The 23583-nt window shown below is 32.2% G+C and overlaps 3 protein-coding genes and 1 non-coding gene across 4 annotated transcripts; 1 reads left to right on the top strand and 3 right to left on the bottom strand.

Annotated features, from left to right (window-relative positions):
- Positions 1 to 10148: 10148 nt before the first annotated feature.
- LOC125833847 (MDIS1-interacting receptor like kinase 2-like) lies at positions 10149 to 12660 on the bottom strand. The gene is made up of 2 exons (XM_049513009.1): positions 10671 to 12660; positions 10149 to 10525 (listed from the first exon to the last, which is right to left on the bottom strand). Exons 1-2 carry the CDS (start codon positions 12658 to 12660, stop codon positions 10149 to 10151), a joined length of 2367 nt encoding a protein of 788 aa, XP_049368966.1.
- A 1451-nt stretch (positions 12661 to 14111) lies between these two features.
- On the bottom strand, positions 14112 to 17074 carry LOC125834030 (uncharacterized). The gene is made up of 7 exons (XM_049513208.1): positions 16822 to 17074; positions 16059 to 16139; positions 15835 to 15923; positions 15680 to 15754; positions 14946 to 15007; positions 14372 to 14524; positions 14112 to 14241 (listed from the first exon to the last, which is right to left on the bottom strand). Exons 1-7 carry the CDS (start codon positions 16945 to 16947, stop codon positions 14135 to 14137), a joined length of 693 nt encoding a protein of 230 aa, XP_049369165.1. The 5' UTR covers positions 16948 to 17074; the 3' UTR covers positions 14112 to 14134.
- A 3137-nt stretch (positions 17075 to 20211) lies between these two features.
- Positions 20212 to 23098, top strand: LOC125834022 (5-formyltetrahydrofolate cyclo-ligase-like protein COG0212). The gene is made up of 6 exons (XM_049513200.1): positions 20212 to 20710; positions 20810 to 20900; positions 21172 to 21398; positions 22189 to 22264; positions 22485 to 22610; positions 22842 to 23098. The coding sequence occupies exons 1-6, from the start codon at positions 20306 to 20308 to the stop codon at positions 22988 to 22990; spliced, it is 1074 nt and encodes a 357-aa protein (XP_049369157.1). The 5' UTR covers positions 20212 to 20305; the 3' UTR covers positions 22991 to 23098.
- A 98-nt stretch (positions 23099 to 23196) lies between these two features.
- Positions 23197 to 23270, bottom strand: TRNAN-GUU (transfer RNA asparagine (anticodon GUU)). The gene has a single exon. It is a non-coding gene; the product is annotated as a tRNA-Asn (tRNA).
- Positions 23271 to 23583: the final 313 nt, after the last annotated feature.

The following is a 23583-nucleotide window of genomic DNA, read 5'->3' as shown; positions in this document are numbered from 1 at the left end:
CAGCCATCTTAAAGACACATAAGCGTGGTCAATGATTAGAGGGGTTGATAAATTGTGTTTTATTGAGTTTAAGGGTCCAAATGACAAAGGGGCAAGTGGAAGGGTTCAAAATATAAACTGATGCAAGTACAAGGGTCCACTAAACTATTTTACCTTATTAAAATAATATAATACAATAAAATACATTATGAGACAATACGTAATAACTATCTAAACGAATACAAACAGACTTGTAGAGTAAAGTTCAGGTTGGTGTGCATTTAATTAAATTTTATAAATTTGGGGATCCAAAGCATTCTTTTCATGACGATCCGAACCTTATGTCTCTTATCCAATCTCATCCGTCTAACTTTCTTTAATCCAACCGCCATACAGTGCTCTAAGCATACGTTACACATTTATTTTGATTTATCACTTAAATTTTATTGCATCGTAATGTTTAAAGTCATTGTTAAATAATAACAAGGACTCATTTTATGTAATGACCTATTTGATGCGAATGCTTCGCTACTTTAATATTTTTTTTCATTTTGTCTTTATTTATTATATTTAATACTCCATTTGTTTAATAATAGTTGTGCATTATTGATTTGACACATTCGTTACTCACTCTTATTAAAAGTAACTCATTTGAAAAATAAAGTATTTAATAGTAAGGATAAAATAGACACAAAATGGTAAATTACTCTTTGATTTTATAAACAGGAAAAGTATTGTTGGACATCCTAAAATAGTATAGTGAATAACTATTGTTGAACAAAGGAAATAATCATATTTCATTTTTTATCCTACTTTTTCATAGTAGTTCTACCATGTACCTTACTTTTCTTGTAGGTTTATCATTCAAATTATAGATATGTGACATTATGTAACGATGGAGAACGATACAATCTATCCAACATTATACTCAATAAAATAATACAATTTAATAAATTGTGAAACAAAATATAATATATATATATCTAACGATACCAAGGCCAAAATATTAGTTGCATCAGCTGAATGATTAAAACAAAAACATTAAAAAAAAAAAAAACTAATGTGAACTTTGAGAGACTCCTTAAAAAAAATCTTCATAAGATGAAAGTTGTGAAAAATGATGATTTTTGAACTAGATGTGTGGTCATACTTAATAGGAGAGATAAAATTAGATATATTTAAAATAAGGTGAGTTAGGTTGAAATAATTTGGATATATGAAAAGGAATGCATAGATAAATCAACTTGGAGATGTGAAAAATTATCCGTAGTGAATTTAAGTAGAAGTAAAAGTAAATTAGAGAAATATTGGGAAGAGGTAATTAAATAAAACAAGGCGTATCTTTTCAATTTACTGATGACATGATATTAGATATGAGGTTATGAAACATATAAATCAAAATAGAAAATTAGCACTAGATAATTAAAAGTTGTCTCTTAGTTTTCGGTACTAGTAATAGTATTCCTTTAGTTTCTTTAGGTAGAAAAAAAAAAGGCAACTAAGTCTGTTATAGATTTTGGCCATGTCCAGTTGATTTTGATGTCTCTGATAATCTCCTAAATTAGTTGAACATTGTTTCGCTATGTTTTTGCCTTTTAACAAAACTTGTTTGAGAAGTTGATATTGGAAGAGGTAGTATCTCAATCAATCTTTCATGCATTACACTAGCCAGTAGCCAAGATATTGTATTAAAATTGTTTAAATTTATCGGCCACATATCAACTTATGAGTATTTTTTTTCCTCTCTACGAAACTTAACATTTCGTACTAAATGTACTCTAAGTATCATACTATTAGGGGAGTGTCCGTGCAAGGATTTAGACCACTATAAAAAAAATGGTAACATAGACCGTAATAGCATAATCAATGTAAGGAAGTATCTGGTTTTTCACTTTGTTTGACACAGAAACGACCAAATTTGATAAAATTGCGAAGACAAGCGTAGGGAAAAAAAAATACTTTCATCAAAATAAGTGTGAGTTAATCGGATGAACCCAAGAAATAGACAGACACAACAAGTGAAGAGAAACAACAGGACGTCATTTTTGCACAAGTAGAGGAACGATTTGTAGATCCACGAGAGGAAAAACGAAGACGCAACTTAGTCGTTCTCACAAGCAACAAGGTCGGGCACAACAAAAGTACTGTGGGTCTTGCATATTAGGGCACGAAGGAAGGGGATTTTTTCCAAGGAACATTAAAGCAACAATCTATTTACGTGGATGTCAAAATACATAGGGAGTAACTAGGGGAATAAAAAGACAGACCTATGGTCAAATATTGTTAGGTCAGTAGAAAAGGTAAATGACGACAAAGAGCTACTCACACTTATTTAATTAGATGGGTGTGATTAAAAATAGCCAAACTATTAACTATTGTATTCAAACATTTAGGAGTATATATAAATTTGACATGATTCAACATGCTTAAATTTTTTTAAATATCGTTACGCATCACTTCTATCTCTCATGAACTAATCACTCATTGCCAAATTATATCAACAAATTTTTTTTGCATCAATTAGAATCTTCACTCTATTACATCCATTGTTGATGGCATATCCAACAACTTTTCTAATAGTAATAATTGATTTGGTCATTTGGCTGTCACAACTATTTTAACATATTGAATTGGAGAACCATGGACATGACAGAGTTTACCAAAGCTATTCAAAGCCACAATATTGATACTTGTACTTCTATCTCATTCAACAATCCTTCATGTGTCAATTATAAAATTCATCATCTTGTAAATTTATTAGTTTAATCACATGATGATTTCTCAACATATGAATTGACAATATCTTGTTTAGGTATTAGTTCTAGTTAAAGGTTGACCCACTCTTAGGGTGTGGGTGCACGTGCACCCGTTCACTTTGAATTTTTGTTATTGTGTATATGTGTGTATATTCGTAAACAAGGATTATATAATTAAATGTGCACCCTAAAACACATAAGTTGAGTTGGTATAGTGGTCCAACACCTCGCCGTTGAGCATCTTAGCAACTTGAGTGTCCCGAGTTCGATTCTTATTGTTTTATTTTCTTTTAGTCAATTTTAATTGTTTTTACAAAAAAGGCCTAATAAAAACCTGAAGCGAGATTCTAATTGACAATCTCAAAGTGTACACTAAGGGTCAAAACCATCAAAAAATAGATTGAATTATGCTAAATTTTGTTTAATTTATATTTATGTATTGCTTCACTAACTCACATTCACTTTTAGCAGTGCCCCGTCGTCTTCTAATCCTGGATTCGCCTTTGGTTCTAATGTCCTTCCACGTTGTTAAGAGACCCATTTGATATGTATGAAAATAATGTTTGAATATTTGTATAATTAATTAAACTGTGATTATTTCTCACATCTCTCATCCCCACCATCCCTCTTATGGGTATGCATTCAATTTTTCAATTTGATTTTATACTATTCGATTTAAATTTTTTGATTTTTGAGTTTGAAAAAGTGTAACCCAAACTGATTCAAAATAAAATTAGTTTAGTTTGATTTTCCTCTATTGGGTTCGGCTTTTTTCAATTTGATTATTCGGTTATATCAATAATTACTATATATATATATAATTTGATTTTTATTTTTTAAAATTCAAAACCAAACTAAAAAACTAAACAAAGTAAATTATAAATTCAAAATCAAACCTAAAAACCAATTCAAATAAAAAAATAATTTAATATGATTTTTCGATTTAATCCAAATAGTGCACAACCCTAATCCCTCTATCTCCTTGCTTTGACCTTTCATAGTAATTCTTTTTTATACGACAAAAGAACAAATAAAATTCACTTAACAAAAGATTATGGTGGAGTGATACTCTTCATACTTTAACCAAAAGATATGAAGTCGGATGCACTTTACCTAATATGAGACATTCTGGCACGAACCCAGAGCTAATCCAATGTGGATACCGGATACCTGCTCGGAATCCAAAAAAATCACTTATTTTCCTTAAAGACCCAAAAAGTAGTCTACTTTTCATCCAAACTTGGAAGATTTCTTAAGAAATCAGTTGTTTCTTTTCATACAACTGAGATATGTAAATGTTGTGATAACATGTTAATATGTTTTGTTTATCTAAATTTTGTTTTGAGCATAATTTGTGGCTTCACCCAAAATCCACCATTAAAATGGAGAACTTTTGTTCCAGTTCCAAACTTAACAGCAAAGCTAAATGTTTCTTTTAATTCGTGTCATTAAAACATTCATAAAAAGTAGTGAGAATGTTAGAAATCACTATTTTCTTGAAGGAAAAAGAAGAAGTGGGAGTCAGAAATCTCGTGTGGAAAGTGCCGCTCACTGCATCGCCTTATTAGGCGATGCTGCGTTTGCACATATGCAAAGATCTCATCATTCTCCACAGTGCAAAATCACATTCACTAACAATTAGAAGAAAAAATATGTAACAGAACTATCTTCTCAGAACCCAAATAAATAAATAAATAAAAACAAATAGGAAAAAAAGAAGAGAGTTTTCCCCATTCAGATGGGTGAAAACTTACTAGCAGCTGCTATGAGAAGCAAGAGGTGAAGAGTTAGGGATTTAATAGAAGACTCTGACGGCGATGCTTTATAATATTTTGCCCTAATGCAACTCATAATTTTCTGCTTTGCGTCTCCACCTAATCTAACTGCATCCCCCTAATTTACGGCTGATATCATCTGTACTATTTTTTGACATGCCATATGATTTTAATAATATAATATCTCAAATGATCACTCAACTATGGATATCTTTTTTAGAAAGTTACTCAACTATTGATAGTTTTTTCAAAAAGTCACTTAACTTTATTTTGTAACTCAAAAGTCACTCTACTATGTGTGTTATCTTAGAAAATCTCTCAACTAAAAATAGTTATCTTAGAAAGTCACTTAATCAATCTAAAAAAAAAAAAAATTCATTAATTTTGTTGACTTGAGATTTTTATTTTATACTAAATTTTTTTTTAAAAAAAAGTATCAATTTTAATCATTTTATTGATTCACCCCACTAAAATTATAGAGAAATATATATTTATCAAGACTTCATTTTGGATGCGTTTAAAATAATATTTAAAGCAATCACTCAATTATGACTACATAATTTGCTACTCCAATTTTTCTCACATAATTAGAAACATTGGAGTCTTCGTTATTTTCTAACTACTGTTCAAACGTTGACATAATCAACTGATTATCCAATTATAAGTTAATTTTCTTATATAAAATACGTAACTGAGTTGTTTATTTTTGTATTTATAATTTATATTGGTACTTTAGTTATAATTTTGTTTTACTAATTATACTATTAAATTTTGTTGTATTATATATATTACTTAATTTTAGTGGGATACGTCAATAAAAAGATTAAAATGAACCTTTTTATTTCTTAAATTTAGCTTAAAGTAAAATTTTCAAGTCACCAAAATTTAATGAAAAAATTATTTAAATTGGTTTGGTGACATTCTATGTGAAATATCAATAGCTGAGTGACTTTCTAAGATAATTATTCCTAGTTGAGTGATTTTCTAAGATAACTACACATAGTTGAGTTACTTTTGATTTACAAAATAAAGTCAAGTGACTTTCTGAGAAAACTATCAATAGTTGAGTGACTTTTTGAGAAAGATATTCATAGTTGAGTGGTCATTTGAGATATTATCTTTGATTTTAATTGACATTTGGATATGTGATTTGAAATAAGTATGATTTTGATTTTATTTATTTTTAAATGTTAAATTTGATCCATAAGTTTTATCTGGTACTCCCTCTATTTCATATTAATTGAATTATTGAGATATTTTTCATTTTTCAAATCAATTTAATTGTTAATTTTCAAGACTACTTTTAGGGCCCGTTTGGCCATGCGATATGGTATCATGATATGGAATCATGATATGATATTATAATATGAAATTATGAGATGAAATTGAAGTTTTGTTTGAACATGCGATATGAAGTTTTTGTGTTGTATATTTCTCATAAACATAGGAATCACACAAGTTGTAAAACTATCAAAATAGATTTTATTCAATCTTACCAAATAAACAAAAATTTATAAAATCGCATAATAAATTATTACAAAGTTATTTGTTCTCCACTTAAGTAACTGTTTCATCTAACTTTAATTCAATAAAAAAAAATGAACATAAATTGTAGTGTACTAGTCTTTAATATAATTCTTCCACATAGTACGAACAATTTCCTCACGTTGAACTTGCATTTCTCGATCATGTGACCGAGAAGTCAAACCAACATTGTTACTTTGAGTTGTAATAAATATAAAACGGCAGAAGTAATAAATTAGGTGTTGGAGTAAATGAAGAGAACAAATTTATTACTCAACAATCGGTTGGTGTGAGTTAAAGTGACTATATGTTGGTGAGAAAAATAAATTTTATGTCGGTGAGAATAATAAATTTTAAAAAGTAATGATGTGATTATAAATTTGATTTACATATGAAATAAATGGCTAGTAGATATGAATGTGAGGTTGTTTTAACAAAATATAAACTTGTGGATCAATTTTTGAATAAAAAATATCTCAAATCATGATATGGAATTCCCATATCATGGTTTTTTGGAGAATATGGAATCACATCTCATGTTATGGAATCAGCGTAAAATTGCATGTCCAAACGCTAATTCCATCTCACGATTCCATATTGTGATATGGTATCGCATGGCCAAACGCCTACTTAGAATGTTTTTCCAATTTTACCCTTCATTAGTTAGTGTTGAAATTAGTTATTAATTAATGTTTAGTTATTTTAATCATAATTTTGATAATAATTAATAAGGGTAAAAATGGAAAGTTAAGCCTAATTTATGTCTTAATCTTCTTTTCTTAAAGGGTGTGAAACACCTCAACAATTCAATTAATATGAAATGGAGGGGGTAAGAAACAGACCTATTATTTCAAATTTTACAAAAAAAATAATAATTTATATTTGGCGTGAGAAGATTATTTGTACGATGTGAAAGAATTTAAAACTAGCTAGCTAGTTACTATTAAATATTAATGTTTACTAGTGAGTCTTTATATGCATACACAAATATTTATTTATAAAAAGAACATAAATATTTATGATTTATCAGTACGATACCTACAAATATTCTAATATCTTATTTATGAACTATAATATATTATTTTTATAAGATTATGTATTCCTTTGTAAGATTGTCTACTCTCAATTATATATGATGAGCATATTTTCTCCTACTCCTTCTGCTACTATATATTAGGATTAAAATCATTTTATTCATATCAATTGCAATTATATTGAGTTTGTGTAACATCTCGCAATTTGAAATAGCTAGGAAGAAGCTAAGAACTGGAAATAGTCATTTTGGAAATAATGAAAATCTGGAAATTTGTTTAAGTTAGGAAAAGTTGAGTTTTGGCCAACTTCAAACGGCCATAACTTCTAGCTTAGGATGAGTTAGAGGTACTTCCAGATATGGTAGGGAAGATCTTGGAATGATCTTTCCAACGCCGCTAAGTTTGCACGATTCTGAGTTCGTATGAGTGAGTTATTATAACCTTTTGGAAGTTGGGCTGTTGGAATTAGGAAAGTCCAAATCCGAATTTTGAAAGGGTAATTTAGTCTTTTCCCTACCTAATTTTTCTAATTCATTTTAGGAGTTTAATTGGGGTAAAGTCTGATTTTAGTCAATTTTAGAAAAGTGAATTTCACGCTAGGGCTTGGAGAAAGGAGAAAAGAGGAGAAAGGAGAAGAACGTTCAAGATTCGTCGAGATTAGCTTGTGGATTTCGTCGGGGGTGATCCCTACAAGGTATGTGAGATCACATAGCGTTGGGTTAGTTCACCCACGCGCCAATCATGATTTATTTCAGCAAATTAAAGTTCTTGAAAGCTTAGAAATTGAGTTCTTCATGGGTTTGTTGAAGTTCTATTAAATTCTTGATTCGTTGAAATCGTTGAGGAGTTGTTTAATCCGAATCCGTGATTTTAGGTTTGATTTTGAGTAGAATCTGATGTACTTTGAGCATATAATTGATTCTAAGTGTTTGGGAAAAGAACCCATGGAGTTTAGAGGGTTTAGAGCTGGAAAAAGAAGAAGAAATTTTGTTGATCGAAATTTGGCAATGCCCCCGCGTCGCGGAGCTAGTCCCTAGTTTTGGGAAGAGTCGTTTCGCGTCGCGGAGCGGTTACAGACCATTCTGTCTCAAAAGTTATTTTCGAAACCAAAAATTAAATGCTTCTCTGCGTCGCGGACCTACCCTCAAAAAGTGAATTCTTAATTTTTCTCATGTTTAGCTATCTAAAATCATTTCTAAACATGAGATCTTTCCAATCACAAATCACAAACCTTGAATCTATAATTCAATTCAAAGACCAGTTAAGAGTCAAGTCAAGGGCAGTTAAGAGTCAAGTCAAGAGAAGTTCATAGAGTCTTCCAAAAGTCTTTTACAAATGATTTAACCTTGTTTTAAGACTTGAGTTTTGAGTTGAGTAAAGAGTAAAGTTGAAGTTCATTTCTTCAAAGTATATGGGGACTATGTATTCCCAAAGAGTTAAAACGTTTTCACATTTAAACAAGAAAAGGAAACTTTGATTTCCAAAGAGTCTTTGAGGTAGTTTTTCAGTAAAGAGCCTTTGAGCTAGTTTTTCAGTAAAGAGCCTTTGGGCGAGTTTTCAGTCAAAGAGTAAATGCTTTCACAATAAAGTAATAGATGAAACTTTGATTTCCAAGATATCCTTTGAGCTAAGTTTTTGAGCAATTATCTCAAATCATAGAAAAAAGTATATTTTGTTTTTAAACATAAGATCTAGTATCATATTTTGGGAGTAGTATTGAGCACCGATATGGGGGAGAGTTCAGACAACTCACAGCCCCCATAAACCATGTAGCCACCATGGGTAGAAAAGGGTCATACTTTTTAGATGATTTCTTTAGTGCTTTTTAGCATAGACTAGTGGATCCACTTAGTAGTTCAGGTTCTATACTCATGCCAAGGTATAGGACGGCCCTGACAGCGTGAGGCAAAACGATGTATCATCACGATAGCTCTTAAGTGATGATTGTCAATTCGAGAAATTCCCACAGCAGTACTTTGTATTTTTATATACATCAGAAATATTTGTATTTTCATATACAAACAGAGTGCATATTGTATCTTTGCATACATACAGAGTTATTATTGTATTTCTAAATACACAGAGTTGAAACCATGTTTTAAAGCTTTTCTTTATACTACATTTATATATACTGCTTTATATTGAAATTAGTTAAGTTGAGTTGAGCAGGTAAGTTCTTCAGTTCCTTTCAAGCTTATGTCTTGTTTTAGATTTCCCCTCGCATACTCGTACATTCAATGTACTGATGCCATTTGACCTGCATTTTATTATTACGGAGACGTAGGTAACCAAGATCAGCATTCAGCGCATCATTGATCCAGTTGAGCACTTAGAGTCAGTTGGTGAGCCTCCTTGCTTTCTGGTGCTTTCCGGAGGATCCCTTTGGTTATGTTTTGTTTTATTGCTTGCTTATTTCAGTTGTTAGGATGATCGGGGGGCTTGTCCTGACATCCCTCAGAGTTTAGAGGCTTCATAGACAGAGTTAGTTGATGTTAGTTCATGAGTCTTTACTTTTCCATTTCAGTTAAGTTGAGACTTGAGCTGCCACTTTGGCAGTGAATGTTATTATCATACATTCTAAGTTATATTTTGAGTAGTTCAGTTTACTTGTTTTAAAAGTATTTATCTTGAGTAAAGTCTTCCGCTGAGTAAGTAAGTCAGGCCAAGGGTTCGCTTGGGGCTAGCAATGGTTCTCGAGTGCCGGCCACGTCTAGGGTGTAGGCTCGGGGTTTGACAGTTTGAAAAGTCTCTCAATACATATTATTTTTGCTAATTACAGTCTTATTATAAACAAAAACATATTTGATGTGGATATCAAATTCTTTTCCATTTCAGGAACATTGTTGAGAGTCACAATCATACCTTCACTAAGTAGATCATGAATAATGACTTGTAGTTCTTGATCTTGATACATGACAATCTATGTTATTGTCAACTATTTTAAATTCTAAAAATTTGTTCAGAAATTTCTTCAATCGAACATCCTCAATCCTGTATTTCTTGTCAAAAATGTTTCACAACACTTCAAATTCATATACTAACAAATACAGTAATGTAAAGGTATGCAAAAAAAATAAAAATCAACATCTTAGTAGTGTTGGTTCAAGCAACTGGCCTAATGTAACAGTGGAGAACAAGCCTTTTGAAGGCCAATTTTCTTTTGATAAAGATGCACAAACTTGCTTCATACTTGGCCGAGCTAGAGGACTCTGATGAAGACACGCGAATGCTAGTTTTGTGATCTTGATCAATTCTTCTGCTTCTTGTTTTCCAGGAGCTAGTGTCCGTTTGTCAATCAATTCCTTTAACAGTGTTCCATTCGCTCCTGATGCTGGCGAAAATGATGATATGGCTTGAGTAATATCACCTGGATGATGACCTATAATAACTTCTAGCGATATCACCCCGAAGCTGTAAACATCACTCTTCTCATTTACCTTCATTGTGTAAGCAAGCTCTGCAAACAAATTAGAAAATTTGTGTGAAAGGGTGAAAGATTTTGAAGTAATGAATTCCTAGTTAAAATATACTCCATTTGTTTCAATTTGTTTGTCTGATTTTGACTTAACACGAAGTTTAAGAAAGTAAAGAAGACTAAATACCTGGAGCTACATAGCCAAGAGTTCCAGCAAACGATGTCCAATTGGTGGAGTTAGGCCTTAAGAGTTTAGCAGTACCAAAATCAGAAACATGGGGATTGCCTTCATCATCTAAGAGAACATTGTTACTTGATATATCTCTATGAACTATAGGAGGTGAACACGCGTGATGCAAGTAACACAATGCGTTTGCTATCCCCTTGACAATATCAACCCTCTTGAGCCAATTTAAATCTCTTGCTCTACCCTCATTGCTAAGGTTTTGTGACAAGTTTCCTCCTTCCAACAACTCATAAACCAAGAATGAATGGCGCGCGTGTGAACAGAACCCATAAAGCTTCACAATATTCCGATGGCGGATGTTTACTAGAGCTTGTATCTCTTTTGAAAAGCTTTTGATCAAGTTGTCATCAGATTCTTCATCTTCTAAAGCATGAACTTTTTTCACTGCAACAACTTGACCACATGGTAACTCAACCTTATAGACACTTCCATGTCCTCCCTTCCCAATGCAATATTTGCTATCAAAGTTTTCTGTTGCTGCAATTATGTTTTCATGTGCTATTTTCCCATCAAAGCCCCTAACTGAAAAAGAATTGCTGGATGGTTCTCTAGGCTGAATACTTCTATTTCTTTTCCTTTTCATTCGAAAAAGTATACAAGTAATCACAAGTAGAAGCAAGGCAACCAAAGTTAGAGACAGAGTTAAGGTCAGTATAAGCTTTCTACTTGTTCTCTCTTTTTTCCTCAATGAAGAGCAAGGTCTCATACCAGTATGATCATTGCTGCATAAATCCTTGTTATCTCTTAATTCTTCACGTGATGCATTTTGAAATGCCACGATCTTGGGAAGGGGACCAACCAATTGATTGCAAGATATATCAATTGACCTCAAACTAACGCGTTCATTGAAACTAGGAGGGATTGAACCAGACAAGTTATTACGCGAAAGATTCATTCTTTCCAAACTTCTCAAACTCCCTATGTGCCACGGTATCTCACCACTGAGCATGTTATAACTGAGATCAAGATACGCTAGAGAGTGCAAGTTACCTAAATTAGAAGGAATAGTTGTGTTCAGCATGTTCTTGCTTAAATTCAAGTACCAAAGCTGCCTACAATCTCCTATTTCTCCTGGAATCGTTCCACTCATATTATTCGCACCTAAGTTAAGTCTTGTAAGTTTAGACAACTTCCCCACTTCTATAGGTATTTTTCCTGAAATTCTATTCTCATGTATATCAAGTACCAGCAAGAGAGTTAGCCTCTCTAAACTTTTAGGAATTTCGCCGGTCAAGTGATTTGAAGAGAGATCAAGCATTTCTAGTTTGATCAAATTTCCTATTTCGACTGGTATGGCACCAAACAAGTTGTTCTTGGAGATCTTCAAACTTGTTAGATTATGAGAAAATCCCCATTGTGACGATAACTCGCCATATAGTTTATTGTGACTCAAATCCATGTAAACTAGACTTGGATAGACACCAAAAGCTTCTGATATATTGCTAGACAATTGGTTACCATCAAGCCTAACTCTTGATAGCGTAGAGCAATTTTTCAAGGTTTTAGGGACATGACCAATAAATTTATTGTCATATGCTATGAATTTAGCAAGTGATCCACCAAGGCACACATTTTGTGGCAAATGACCAGAAAAATTGTTCTCTGCTACTTGAAAAGTTTGCATATGTGTAAGATTTTCAAACTCTTTTGGAAGTGATCCATTGAGTTTATTTCTAAGCAAACACAAATGCACAAGGGATTTTAAGTTACCAAAACTTGAAGGGACAGGGCCATAGAGTTCATTAACTGATAAAAATAACAACTCAAGTTTAATCAAGTTACCAATAGATGAAGGGATAAAGCCAATAAAGCGATTTATCGACAAGTCTAAGTGCTTGAGATTCTTCAATAGCCCTATTTCATGTGGAATCACTCCATCAAAATGATTGTAACTCAAATATAGGAAACTTAATCTTGAAAGATTGAACATGTTTTTTGGAAGTGTACCATTGAGTGAGTTATTAGAAAAATTAATCAATTGGAGATGGGGAAAAGAAGTGAAATTTAGATGGTGAAGGTTACCTCTAATCCCATAATTTGCAAGATACATTTGATTAACTCTTCCAATAGTATCACAAGAAATGCCACACCAATTATGACAAGGATTAGTACTATTGCTAGTAATTAACCAAGAGGAAAGGAGTGTTTGGCTTGTATTTTCAAGACTTGCTTTCCATTTTAAGAGAGAAAATGCTTCAAGTGAAATTGAATGTCTTTCAGAAGCATTTAGATAAGATTTAGCAAGAACATGTTGATCAAAACAAATAGTTATAAAGATCAAAAAATGAGTAATGAAAATTGTGTTGGATAATGAGGATCTCATTTTTTTTTCTTGAAAAAAAAAAACACCAAAGGCCTAATTTTTTTAATTTTTTTTGGCTTTGTTGAAATGCTGGACAGTGGACATAATGATTTATGGGCTGGTATTTATAAAAGAAAAAAAGAGCCTCATGTTTCCAAGTGGGAAACCAAGCCAAAATTAACAGCTCTTGTTTAGTACTACTATTATTATATATTTGCTTTTGGTTTGGGTTAATTAAAATATAAATAACTTATTTCTTAATAGCTATTGCTAGAATATGTAACTTATTTCTTAATAGCTACCGCTAGATTTGGATTTCTTCTTTAATTTAATCCTCATGGAAAGTAAATTATAGAAAAAAGGCTTCAAGTCAACTTAAAAATATTTTAATCAGTAGAGTTGAAATAGTGAAGTACTTTTAGTTTTAGCCATATAGTAGCATGTAAAAGCTTATTTAATTAAAAAAGTGGTATTAGTTTTTCCTCTTTCAGTTTAATTTTTGCCGACCTCGTGGTTTATGCAGCACAACAACTAAGACTAACGTAACATATAATTTATTTTCTTGGAGGTGATAATGTAAAATAATTTTGAGTAGCAGAAAATATTTCTACTGGGAAGAAATTGAATAAAGCTAAAGAAAAACAAAATGTATAATAGCTTATCTCTTATCACATCCAGATAAAAGAAATTTATTAAACTAATTTATGTACTTCTTTTTCTCTAAGTTTAGTTTAATCACTTCACGTGGTATTTTAAAACTAATAAAAATGATATTGCTAGAAATTAAAATAAATGATAGGCTCATAAATTAAATTTCCTAAAAATTGTAAAAGTATATATGTTTCAATTTGTAAAACGACATACAAAGACATATCAAATCCATAAGGAGAGAAGTAGGGGTGTCAAAATCAACTCATTGGAAAAAAAACATGACTAGCTTAACCTGTTCATTTATTAGCTTAGATCATTTTGATCGTTTGCACGATCACAAGTCATATCTTATCCTAAAAGAATGAGAGTATTGGACTTGAGTTTCTGTTAGATTTTGAAGAACACAAGCATGGACACATTGTAAAAACAGCAAGTGAATTGTCCTAAACTTTCAGACATAAGCAACTGATGCCCGAACAGGATCATTTGATTTAGTACCCTGAGCACGACCTCTACCTCGTCCCTGTACTTGTCCCTGTCCTTGGCCTTGGCCCCGACCTGGAAGAGATCCGATCTCATGTTAAAAGATAAGACGTTGGTGTCATATATATAGCAGAATCAATATGTTTTACACGAAAAGTTAGTAGTACTATATATGTATCTTAGGTGAAAAAGGATTGTAGCATACCCTGGCCTTGAATGGGCATTGAACCAGCTACTCCACCATAGTTGTTACCACGTCCACGATTACCACGACCTCTTCCTCCAGTTCGGCCTCTACCATTATATCCACGTCCTCCTTTCCATCCACCATTTCCAGGCACACCGTCATTAAAACACCCTGTACACAGTAAACCAAGATGTGTAGGGAAAGAAACAGACAAAAAAAGGAAGTCAGTGCATTAATTAAGCTCCCACTATGTGCATAGTCCAGGGAAAGGTGGGACCACAAGAGTCTATTGTACGCAGCCTTACCCTGCATTTTTGCAAGAGGCTATTTCCACAGCTCAAACGTAACCTGTGACCTCTTATCACAAGGCAACAACTGTACCAGTTACTCTAAGGCTCCTAGGAAAAGAAGGAGATTCGTAACATAATCACAAAATAAGGGGCTACATATAGATAGAGATAAAATAACCAAAATAAACATTATGTTCAAGCCTCACCAGTCACCACCTTCTTCATGAGAAAATTCAAGAATTTTAAAAAGACAATGAAACAAAAAAACATGGTCCCTAATGAAAAACCAATGTATGGTGTACCTCCTCCATAATCATATTCGGTCAGTGGTCTGACTTGATCTGCTGGAATAGGTGGTTGATACCTGCAAATTTCAACTGCTTATGAGACAATTTATCTGTCTTGAAACCAAAACCTGAAAGAAAGGGGCATAACAAGAAATGCGAGCACAAAGCCATAGTTACATTATCTGCAACTTCATGATATATCCATAGTTGCTACAAGTACCAACCGGGATGTTGAGAAAATTGATTTAAATTATATACACTGACAATGTAAATCATCAACGTATTTTAAGCTGTTGTGGCAAGTAATTTGCCTTATTTTCCAGGTTACCAATTCCACTTTTCATGGACAGAGTTACTTGTAGTTGCCTTTTTGGATAATCAGATAGTGTAAAATTAGTATATACAAGTACTAGATGTTAAAAAAGAAACAGTAGTAGTATCTTATACTAATGAGTCAATATTACTAACACATACTCTAGTACTTCTTATCCAAAGAAGGATTAGAAGTGCATCGTTAGAGGTATTGTTTTGAACTATTAAACCAGATCGCCAAATCTAATAGTATTAATCATCATAAGTAATAATGCCAATTTTACCATATATAGTCCAGATTCTACTAGTATGATATTGAGGTATATATAGTTGATTGACTTATCGCACATTTACTAAACGGTGGTCATGACCAATTGAAGAAAAGGAAGAGCACGAAATGCAGTGTTGATAAACTACTATAAATCATGATTACTAACCCGGCTGATGAGGTATCTAACTCCTCCTTTGAAAGGATAATTGTTATGACTGACACATGACGAGTAGTCTCGAGCCTGCATTTGTTAATAAATAAAGAAACTTATTGAGCAAACATCCCAGACCAGAAAAAAGTTACTTGATGGACTAATCTTACGGAAGAAGTCCTTCTTCTAAAGGTTCCCACGTATCAGTGATATCAGTTGAACCAATCGTTGTGATCTGATGAAGGCCAACCATCTTTCTCTGATGCATAAAGATTACATGCTTTATCGATCGAGTAATTGGAAACAGAAACTAGATACTACATCCTATTGAAAAAAATACTTTCAAAGAGAATTCAGTAAGTGGACATAAATCACATAGATCCGCTACACACACCTTTATTAATTCAGCTATCATTACTGTTTTGCTAATGGCTCTGCCCATAGACTTAAGAGCAATTTCTTTACATCCTTTCTCCTGCAAATCAACAAAATTGTCAAGACGCTAAACTCGCACAAACATGAAAGCTTAAATCCATCACTTTCTATATATGAGTTAACTCACAAACAGAGGGGATATAGCAAACAAATTGTGGCATTGTAGTGTTACTCAAACTAAGGTGCAATTTCATCAGTATTTAAGATCCATTGATATCAATCTGATTCAATTAGAATGCTTGTTACTTCACAATTACACAAATAAACTACTCCTTTCATCCCAATTTTGTGTCCTACTGTCCTTTTTAATCTGTCGCAAAAAAATGTCAATATCCCTTAATTAGTCTGCATTCGCACTACACCTCCCAAACCCCACCTGTGGAAATACAGTGAGTGAGTGAGTATGTTGTTGTTGGAAACAATAAACTTCTTATTTCACTCTTTAACTTGATTATTATTCATAGTCTTGATTTAGGTCACGTGTTTCTAAAGATTTTCGTTCTATCTCAAATTTCGTGTCTGATCAAATGCTTATCACATAAATTGAGACAGAGTGAGTATCAAGCATATAGCACAATCGTGGCAAGGGCACTATACTAGCAAGCAACACAATTTATTGTAGAATTTTTTGCTATTAATTATTAAACATGCAAATTAGAAATGTGGTGCAAAACATTTACAAAAATAGGCAAATTAGTAGAATGAAAAAAGGTATGAGGGACCTGAAGAAGAAGATTAGTAGCATAAGTAATGTAATTCCTTAATCTTCCTTGTGTTGTTATTCTAATCTCATTCTCCTTAATAGGATTATCAATTCTTGGCTTCTGCACTTTCTCATACCTATCCATAACTTCTTTAAAAACACAATTTTCCTTCTATCAATTCCTAAATATTGAAAAAAATTAAGCACTTGTAATTAAAAATCAAATCTTACACTAATGTTAGTTCTTTTGATAGTGTTTCTTTTTTACTTATTTTTTTTTCTTTTGGTCAAAACAGTATTTAGAAAAATACGGTTAATTTGTGGCTAATATAACCGGCTTAATTTTCTCATCTCAGTTTATGACTCTGATTCATGAAATAACCACGTGTTTAAGATTCTTAATTGTAACCCTAAAAGGATGAAGCTATAAATTTTATTTTTTAATGTTTATTTTTAATAGTTGAGATGTGTTGATTAATTTTATTTTTTTTAAGAAATACGTAAATGTTTTTGAGTGGCTGTAGAAATTATTTTTCAGAAGTTATTTTTTTTGTGTCAAGTTAAAATTAGATTAAAAAATATCTCTGTGTTAAGTCAAAATCCACATTAATTACTAAAAATATATATGTTAAATTACTTGTCAATTTATAAAATTAAAATAAAATAAATTATTTTTTTTCATTTTCTCCTTAAAATTAATTCTCTTTGAAGGTATTGTAAAGTTCCACAAAAGTTCCTAACCTTGATATAAATGGATGAGGCATTTAAATAGGTTGTATTAAAAAAATTATAGGATGATTGTGGAGAGAGATTAATATGGTGAAAAATATAATAGTATTAACTAAGATCATAGAATAAATATTAATGATAATAATTTAATAAAATTACTCTTTAGACAAAAATTTCTTAAGGTATGTCTAAGAAAATGTGATAAACTATATGGATCAGAAAAGTAATACGCAATTGCGAAAAAGGAAAGTGAGAAACAGTTTCTTTTATTGAGTGATTGCCATATTCATTGTTTGAATGGCTGCTTTTCGTTCGTTTGGTAGAGTGTATAGTTATATTTGTATTAGTTATGCATAAATTATTTGTTATGCATTGTTTGGTTTGGTGTATTAAAAATAGTATGCATTATATAAAAATATTTATTTACAAAAGTATCATTCACAATTATATATCCATAGCCATCATTTCAATGCTTGCCTTTTCTTTTCCATGCGCAAAACTTGCATTTGTAAAAACAACAATCTCATCTGGTGTAATACTAATATTAGAAAATTACGCAGTTAAACAAACTTATACTACTTAATTAGTCATTACAGTTATAGTTTGCTATAGTTACCACTCGCAAGTAATATTAACCATTAATTGTGTGGGCTAACTTCAAGTATGTATAATTAGTCACGTTTGTATAATTCGCCACATTTGTATAATTCGCAACTAACAATTCTTCGTTTGATTTGTATTTGTATACGATGGTTTGTATTTGTATATGACAATGATTTCCTTTGGTTTTTCAGTTTTATCACCATGCACGTTCAATCTTTTTTTGTATAACTTTTAAAAGTTTGTATAAACGTGTAGTTTTCGGATTTTGTATGATAAAATTTATATAATATAATTTGTATAACTGCTTAAAGTTCATATATTTATGTTTGTATCAATTTGCTATTTCGAGTTTTATCATATTTGTATAATTCCAAATTTTGTATTACTCAATTATACAAAAGCACGCAAATTATACAAAAGTACCTGTAAATTATACAAACGAAATGTGAATTATATAATTTTTACCCTCTCTCGCTCGCCTGTCTCCTCCCTCTCCCAATCTCGCTCGCCTCTCTTCTCCCTTAGTTCTACTAGGCATATCAATCAAAACTGATGGAGTTAGCGCAAAGCATCATTTATTGGTTCAATATATGTATATATTTTGGATGAAAAATCGAAAACAAGACCCAAAGTGTGTGTTTAGAATTTTTTTTTTTTTTTTTAGGAAAGTAAGTCCTGAGTTTCGTAGGCAGGGACGTTTCAACCATAAGGCCACTAAAGCAATCGTTTGGGGCCCTAACTTTTTTGAGGCCCCCATTTTCTCCCAAAGATGTATATATATATTGTTAAAAAAGTTTCATGTATTGATAAATTTGAAAACACATTTTTGTATAGAAAATATAATTGAGAAATTGAATATTGTTTAGTTGATTGTAGTATCTTTTTTAGATTCTCATGTGGCTAGTTAATTGTAGTATCCTATCTAGTTTCGCATGTGACTATCTATTTTGTTGTCTAGCTCATTTATATTTTGACGATTATCATGAACCAACAATATTGTGTTGTTATACTTACTTTTCTTTATTCTCTTTTCACTATTTTTTATTCTTTCATTATTGAATATTCTTAAGTCTCTCAAACGTTCAAACAATCTACATTATGCAATAACTATTGTTGTGTGTTTATAAAAAGATCAAATTTGTTTTTGGTGTCTTATTCAAATTTCAAGCACTAAAACTAATCAACACTATTTTAATATTATTTATTAACTTATCAAATTCATTGCTACACTATTTTAATATCATCATATTTTTAAAATTTTTGAGTCATGTTTTATTTTTCCAACTTTATATTATATAATTTTCATTGAAAATTTACATTATTTGCATTCTTATTTCATAATGTCTACATATATCCTGCCTCTCCAGACCTCATTTGTAGAATTACACTGAGTATATTACAATTATTCAATTTATATTTATCAACTAAAAAAAATAAGGCCTCTTTATAATGTTTGGCTTTAGGCCCCTAAACTTGTTGAGACGGCGTTCGTAGGTAAGCAATTTTTTTTATATATATATTATATAATTTAGATAGATAGTATGGGAAGATGAAGTATATTGAATGATGTGGAAGAAACAACGTAGCAAGTAGAACTTATTTTTCCTACTTTCATAATTACATGGTTAAACAAACATATATTAGTTAATTTGTCATCATAACTACAGTTTTAGTTAATTACCACTCGCGATCAACATTCAGTGATAATTACGTGGCTGGAGTGTTGGATTTGTATAATTCAAAATTTGTAATATAAATTTCGTATAACTTTTGTATAATTGTTTAAAGTTCAGATGTTTATGTTTGTATAAATTTGTTATTTCGAGTTTATACAAAAATAACTCAATTATACGAACGTACCCATGAATTATACAAACTTACCCGCGAATTATACAACGAAACAACCTAAATTGTAGCTATGCCCGAAAATATGCAAACTATATAACTATGAAGCATAGTTAAATTTATTATAGTGGCTATTTACAAAAATTCAAAAAATTATTTTTACTCATAGTTAAGAATGTTGTTTTCTTAAAAAAAAATTATTTCAAAATATTTGATCAATTGAACCTGAAAAAATTGAAATTATATGGTGTCGAACACACCCTTTTATAAAAGAAACAAGGGAAAATCCAAATAGCTGTGAAGAAGTTGTAGAGAGAGCTACTTTCATGGAAGTACACGTAATCCGAATTTCCTCTGCATTTCCATTCGCTTCCATAGCCAAACACAGCCTTAATCCCTCCAAATCCAACTTCGCCATTTCTCTTTCTTCTCTCAATTTTTCTGATAGTCCCAAATTTTCATTTAAAGTGGAATCCCAGAAGAGAAACGACGTCGTTTTTGACGACGCCGCATACGAGGCCGAACGTCACAGACTCGACGCCGAGGCTCGAAAATCCATGGCTGAAACCTCTGAAATGGAGACCCAAAACCAACAAGACCCGAAAGCTTGGAAATGGGTTATTAGAAAACGGGTTTGGGACTTGATGGAAGCCAAAAATATAGCCCAATTTCCAAGACCCGTTCATCATCGGATACCCAATTTTGTTGGAGCTTCACTTGCTGCTGATAAGGTTCAAAGATTACATCTTTATTATTATGTGTTAAGTAAAATAAAGAAAGGTTCATTTAATTATTTTTCTGGGATTTTTTGTTATTGTTGTTATGTTCAGTTGAGTGAACTGGAGGAGTTTAAAATGGCCAAATGTGTGAAGGTGAATCCAGATACACCACAAAAGCAAGTGAGATTTCTCACACTTAATGGTTAGTTTTCATGAACTTATTTTGTTTAAAATTTGAAGTTTGTAGAGCAAGACTTCGGTATTGTAGTAATTATTTTTGGAAAATAGGAAAGAGACATTTTTTTTTGAAGTGGACTAAAAAGGAAAGTAAGACAACAAATTGCAACAGCGTGAGTATGAAATAGGAGGTCGATAAGTGAAAGTTCTTACTGTTTAAAATGATAGTATAATGTTTCCTCTTTGTCCTATAATATGACATGACTTACTCATTTCTCGACCCTATTGTTTTGCAGGAAGGAAGCAGCTATTGACACCACAGCCTCGTCTTAGGACAGGTTTTTTCTCTGTACTTGAAGATAGTATGTTATCTGCTGGTACCATTAAGGAGGCCTGCACTTCTGCTGGAGTTGCTAAGTATGGAAGACCAATTGGATTGGAGGAGAAAATAAAGGTGGACTTGATTGTTCTTGGATCAGTTGCTGTTAACCCAATGACGGGTGCTAGACTCGGCAAGGGAGAGGTAAGCATGTGTGTCAATCTTTGCCTCTCTACTTTTTTATACTGCTAGAAGCTAGCTCTGGGAATTGGGTTGTGTGTGATCAAAAGAAATGAGTGTAAACAATCTCCCTGTAGGCATGGTGACAGATATGTTACACGAGTAGACTGTTCCCGTCATAGATGATGCAGCTAAATTTTATCCATTTTTGTATGATCTGGTACTTTTCCATTGCAATATAATGTCTGATCTTAACTCTTTGTGCTGATGGCTCTGCTTTTGTATTCTATAGAATTTTACATTGAATATTATTGTCTTTAAGCGTATATATCATGCGCCACTAAAACAATTGTATGCACAGGAAGGCTCATATTACTATTAAAAATCATCTATAAGAAGCATTATCTAAGTAGTGTCACTGATGAATTTACTAGTTTCAAATTTTAGAATCTCCATATACTTTTGGATCAACCTTTGCTATGTTTCTTCTCTTTTTTCCCAGTAGTTATTTGGCAAACTTGTTTTGTTGATTTACATGTTCACTTCTGTTGTGTACAAGAGTGTTTCAAGTTTTCCCTTTTAATCTGGCTGGTGATGTCTTTAAAAGCTAAAGTTCAGATGATTGTGTTTGGGGTGGATTGATGAATTTTATGCACGTTCTGTCGTAAATTGTGTGAAAAGTTTCAAGGTGTCTAATAAAATAAATTATGATTATCTTGATTTCATTTACTTGTTCCCATTATGTTACTTTGGTATGCTGCGGACCAAGTGTTATTTGGAAATTTATCTTGAATTCACTGCTCATTGTGTGTAGGGATTTGCTGAACTTGAATATGCCATGCTAAGATACATGGGGGCCATAGATGACTCAACACCAGTTGTCACATCTGGTACGTTCCTTTAAAGTCATCCCCTCTTCATCAAATTTAAGCTTTCACACTCTTAAAATGTAAATCTTGCTTGTTGGTTGATCCAAACCAAGCTTTTCTTTTCCCTGTTACTGTGGACGGAAAAAGAACTAATTTTGCTAGTCAAAACTATGGAAGGATTGTTTCAACAATTCTCACATTTGCTAAATTGATCTTCATTCTCTATGGATGGCTTCCTCAGTGCATGACGAGCAGCTGGTAGATGACATTCCTATTGACAAACTATTGATCCATGATGTGCCGGTTGACATAATATGCACTCCAACTCGGGTCATATTTACAAACACTTCCATCCCAAAGCCTCAAGGTTAGTGTACTCCATATGTATAATCACCATCATCAGTTCCTAAAGTCTCTTCTTGTATGCGTGTGTCCTTGTCCGTTCTTTTTTCTGTTTTTGTTTCTCGTCTTTGCAACTTTTCACTTTCACTTGATCAGCTGGTAACTTGAAAGTAAGAGACTAAGAGGATCCATCAGAGTAGCTCACTCAATACAGTGATCCAGTTGGCTAACCTTTCTTATGATCGATCCGTTGCAGGGATATATTGGGAGAAGCTCTCTCCTGAAAAGCTTAGTCAAATTCGAATACTCAGACAGCTGAAAAGTAAAATTGAACAAGAGACTGGACAAAAGCTTCCAACTGGTCCTTCTGAGAAACTACCACCAACCGCCCAGCGCCGACACTGATATATTTAGCTTCAAATATATGAAGTTTGAGTAAATTATTATGTAGCCTTGTGTAGTAAGAATACAGCAAACTGTAAAGTCATCTAATAGCTAATATTGACATACGTTAAATGGTGATGTAAAAGAAGGTTTATGTAAAGACAAACTTTTATTTTCATATACCAAACCAATTATTAAGGCAAGGGGAAAAGATGAAAAAAATTTAGCGCTAGAAGAAGGGGTTGAACCTTCGACCTTGTGGTTAACAGCCACACGCTCTAACCAACTGAGCTATTCCAGCTGTTTGCTCTTTGAGATTAATTAGAAGTTGTCAATTCTATTTTTTTACTATTCAATAATTTCACGTAGTTAGATGATAACCAGACAAACTGCATTACTTATTGGAACATCCATAGCTCATAGCCCATAGGTACATTTTTGGTTTTAATCCGAGTGTTTGGTATCTGCATTGGAACTCGATTAAATTTGTTTGAGGCAACACTCCTAACGTGATCTTTTCCAATCTCAGAAACTAGAGACCTCTAGTTAAAGAGCAAAAAGACCCGAGTCATCCCATCAAAACTTATATTAGTATAACCAATAGAGGTATACAT

This window comes from Solanum verrucosum, unplaced genomic scaffold (assembly GCF_900185275.1).
Source record: "Solanum verrucosum unplaced genomic scaffold, falcon-dt-bn FXZP01000108.1, whole genome shotgun sequence".
Taxonomy (NCBI): Eukaryota; Viridiplantae; Streptophyta; class Magnoliopsida; order Solanales; family Solanaceae; genus Solanum; species Solanum verrucosum.
Note: the sequence above shows the minus strand (reverse complement) of the source record. Positions and strands in the feature narration are given on the sequence as shown.

Bases quoted from the DNA above. Each gene is read 5' to 3' on its own strand.
- LOC125833847 (XM_049513009.1), bottom strand. From the start codon at position 12,660: ATGTTCAATCTTTCAAGATTAAGTTTCCTATATTTGAGTTACAATCAT. The intron at 10,526-10,670 runs GTATTTAGTCTT...ATTTGTTTGCAG, and splicing joins TCTTGGCTATGTAGCTCCAG to AGCTTGCTTACACAATGAAG.
- LOC125834030 (XM_049513208.1), bottom strand. From the start codon at position 16,947: ATGGATAGGTATGAGAAAGTGCAGAAGCCAAGAATTGATAATCCTATT. The intron at 15,924-16,058 runs GTGTGTGTAGCG...TTTATGCATCAG, and splicing joins TGATAGCTGAATTAATAAAG to AGAAAGATGGTTGGCCTTCA. The intron at 14,525-14,945 runs GTACACCATACA...TACTGTGTACAG, and splicing joins CGAATATGATTATGGAGGAG to GGTGTTTTAATGACGGTGTG.
- LOC125834022 (XM_049513200.1), top strand. From the start codon at position 20,306: ATGGAAGTACACGTAATCCGAATTTCCTCTGCATTTCCATTCGCTTCC. The intron at 20,901-21,171 runs GTTAGTTTTCAT...ATTGTTTTGCAG, and splicing joins GAGATTTCTCACACTTAATG to GAAGGAAGCAGCTATTGACA. The intron at 21,399-22,188 runs GTAAGCATGTGT...CATTGTGTGTAG, and splicing joins CTAGACTCGGCAAGGGAGAG to GGATTTGCTGAACTTGAATA.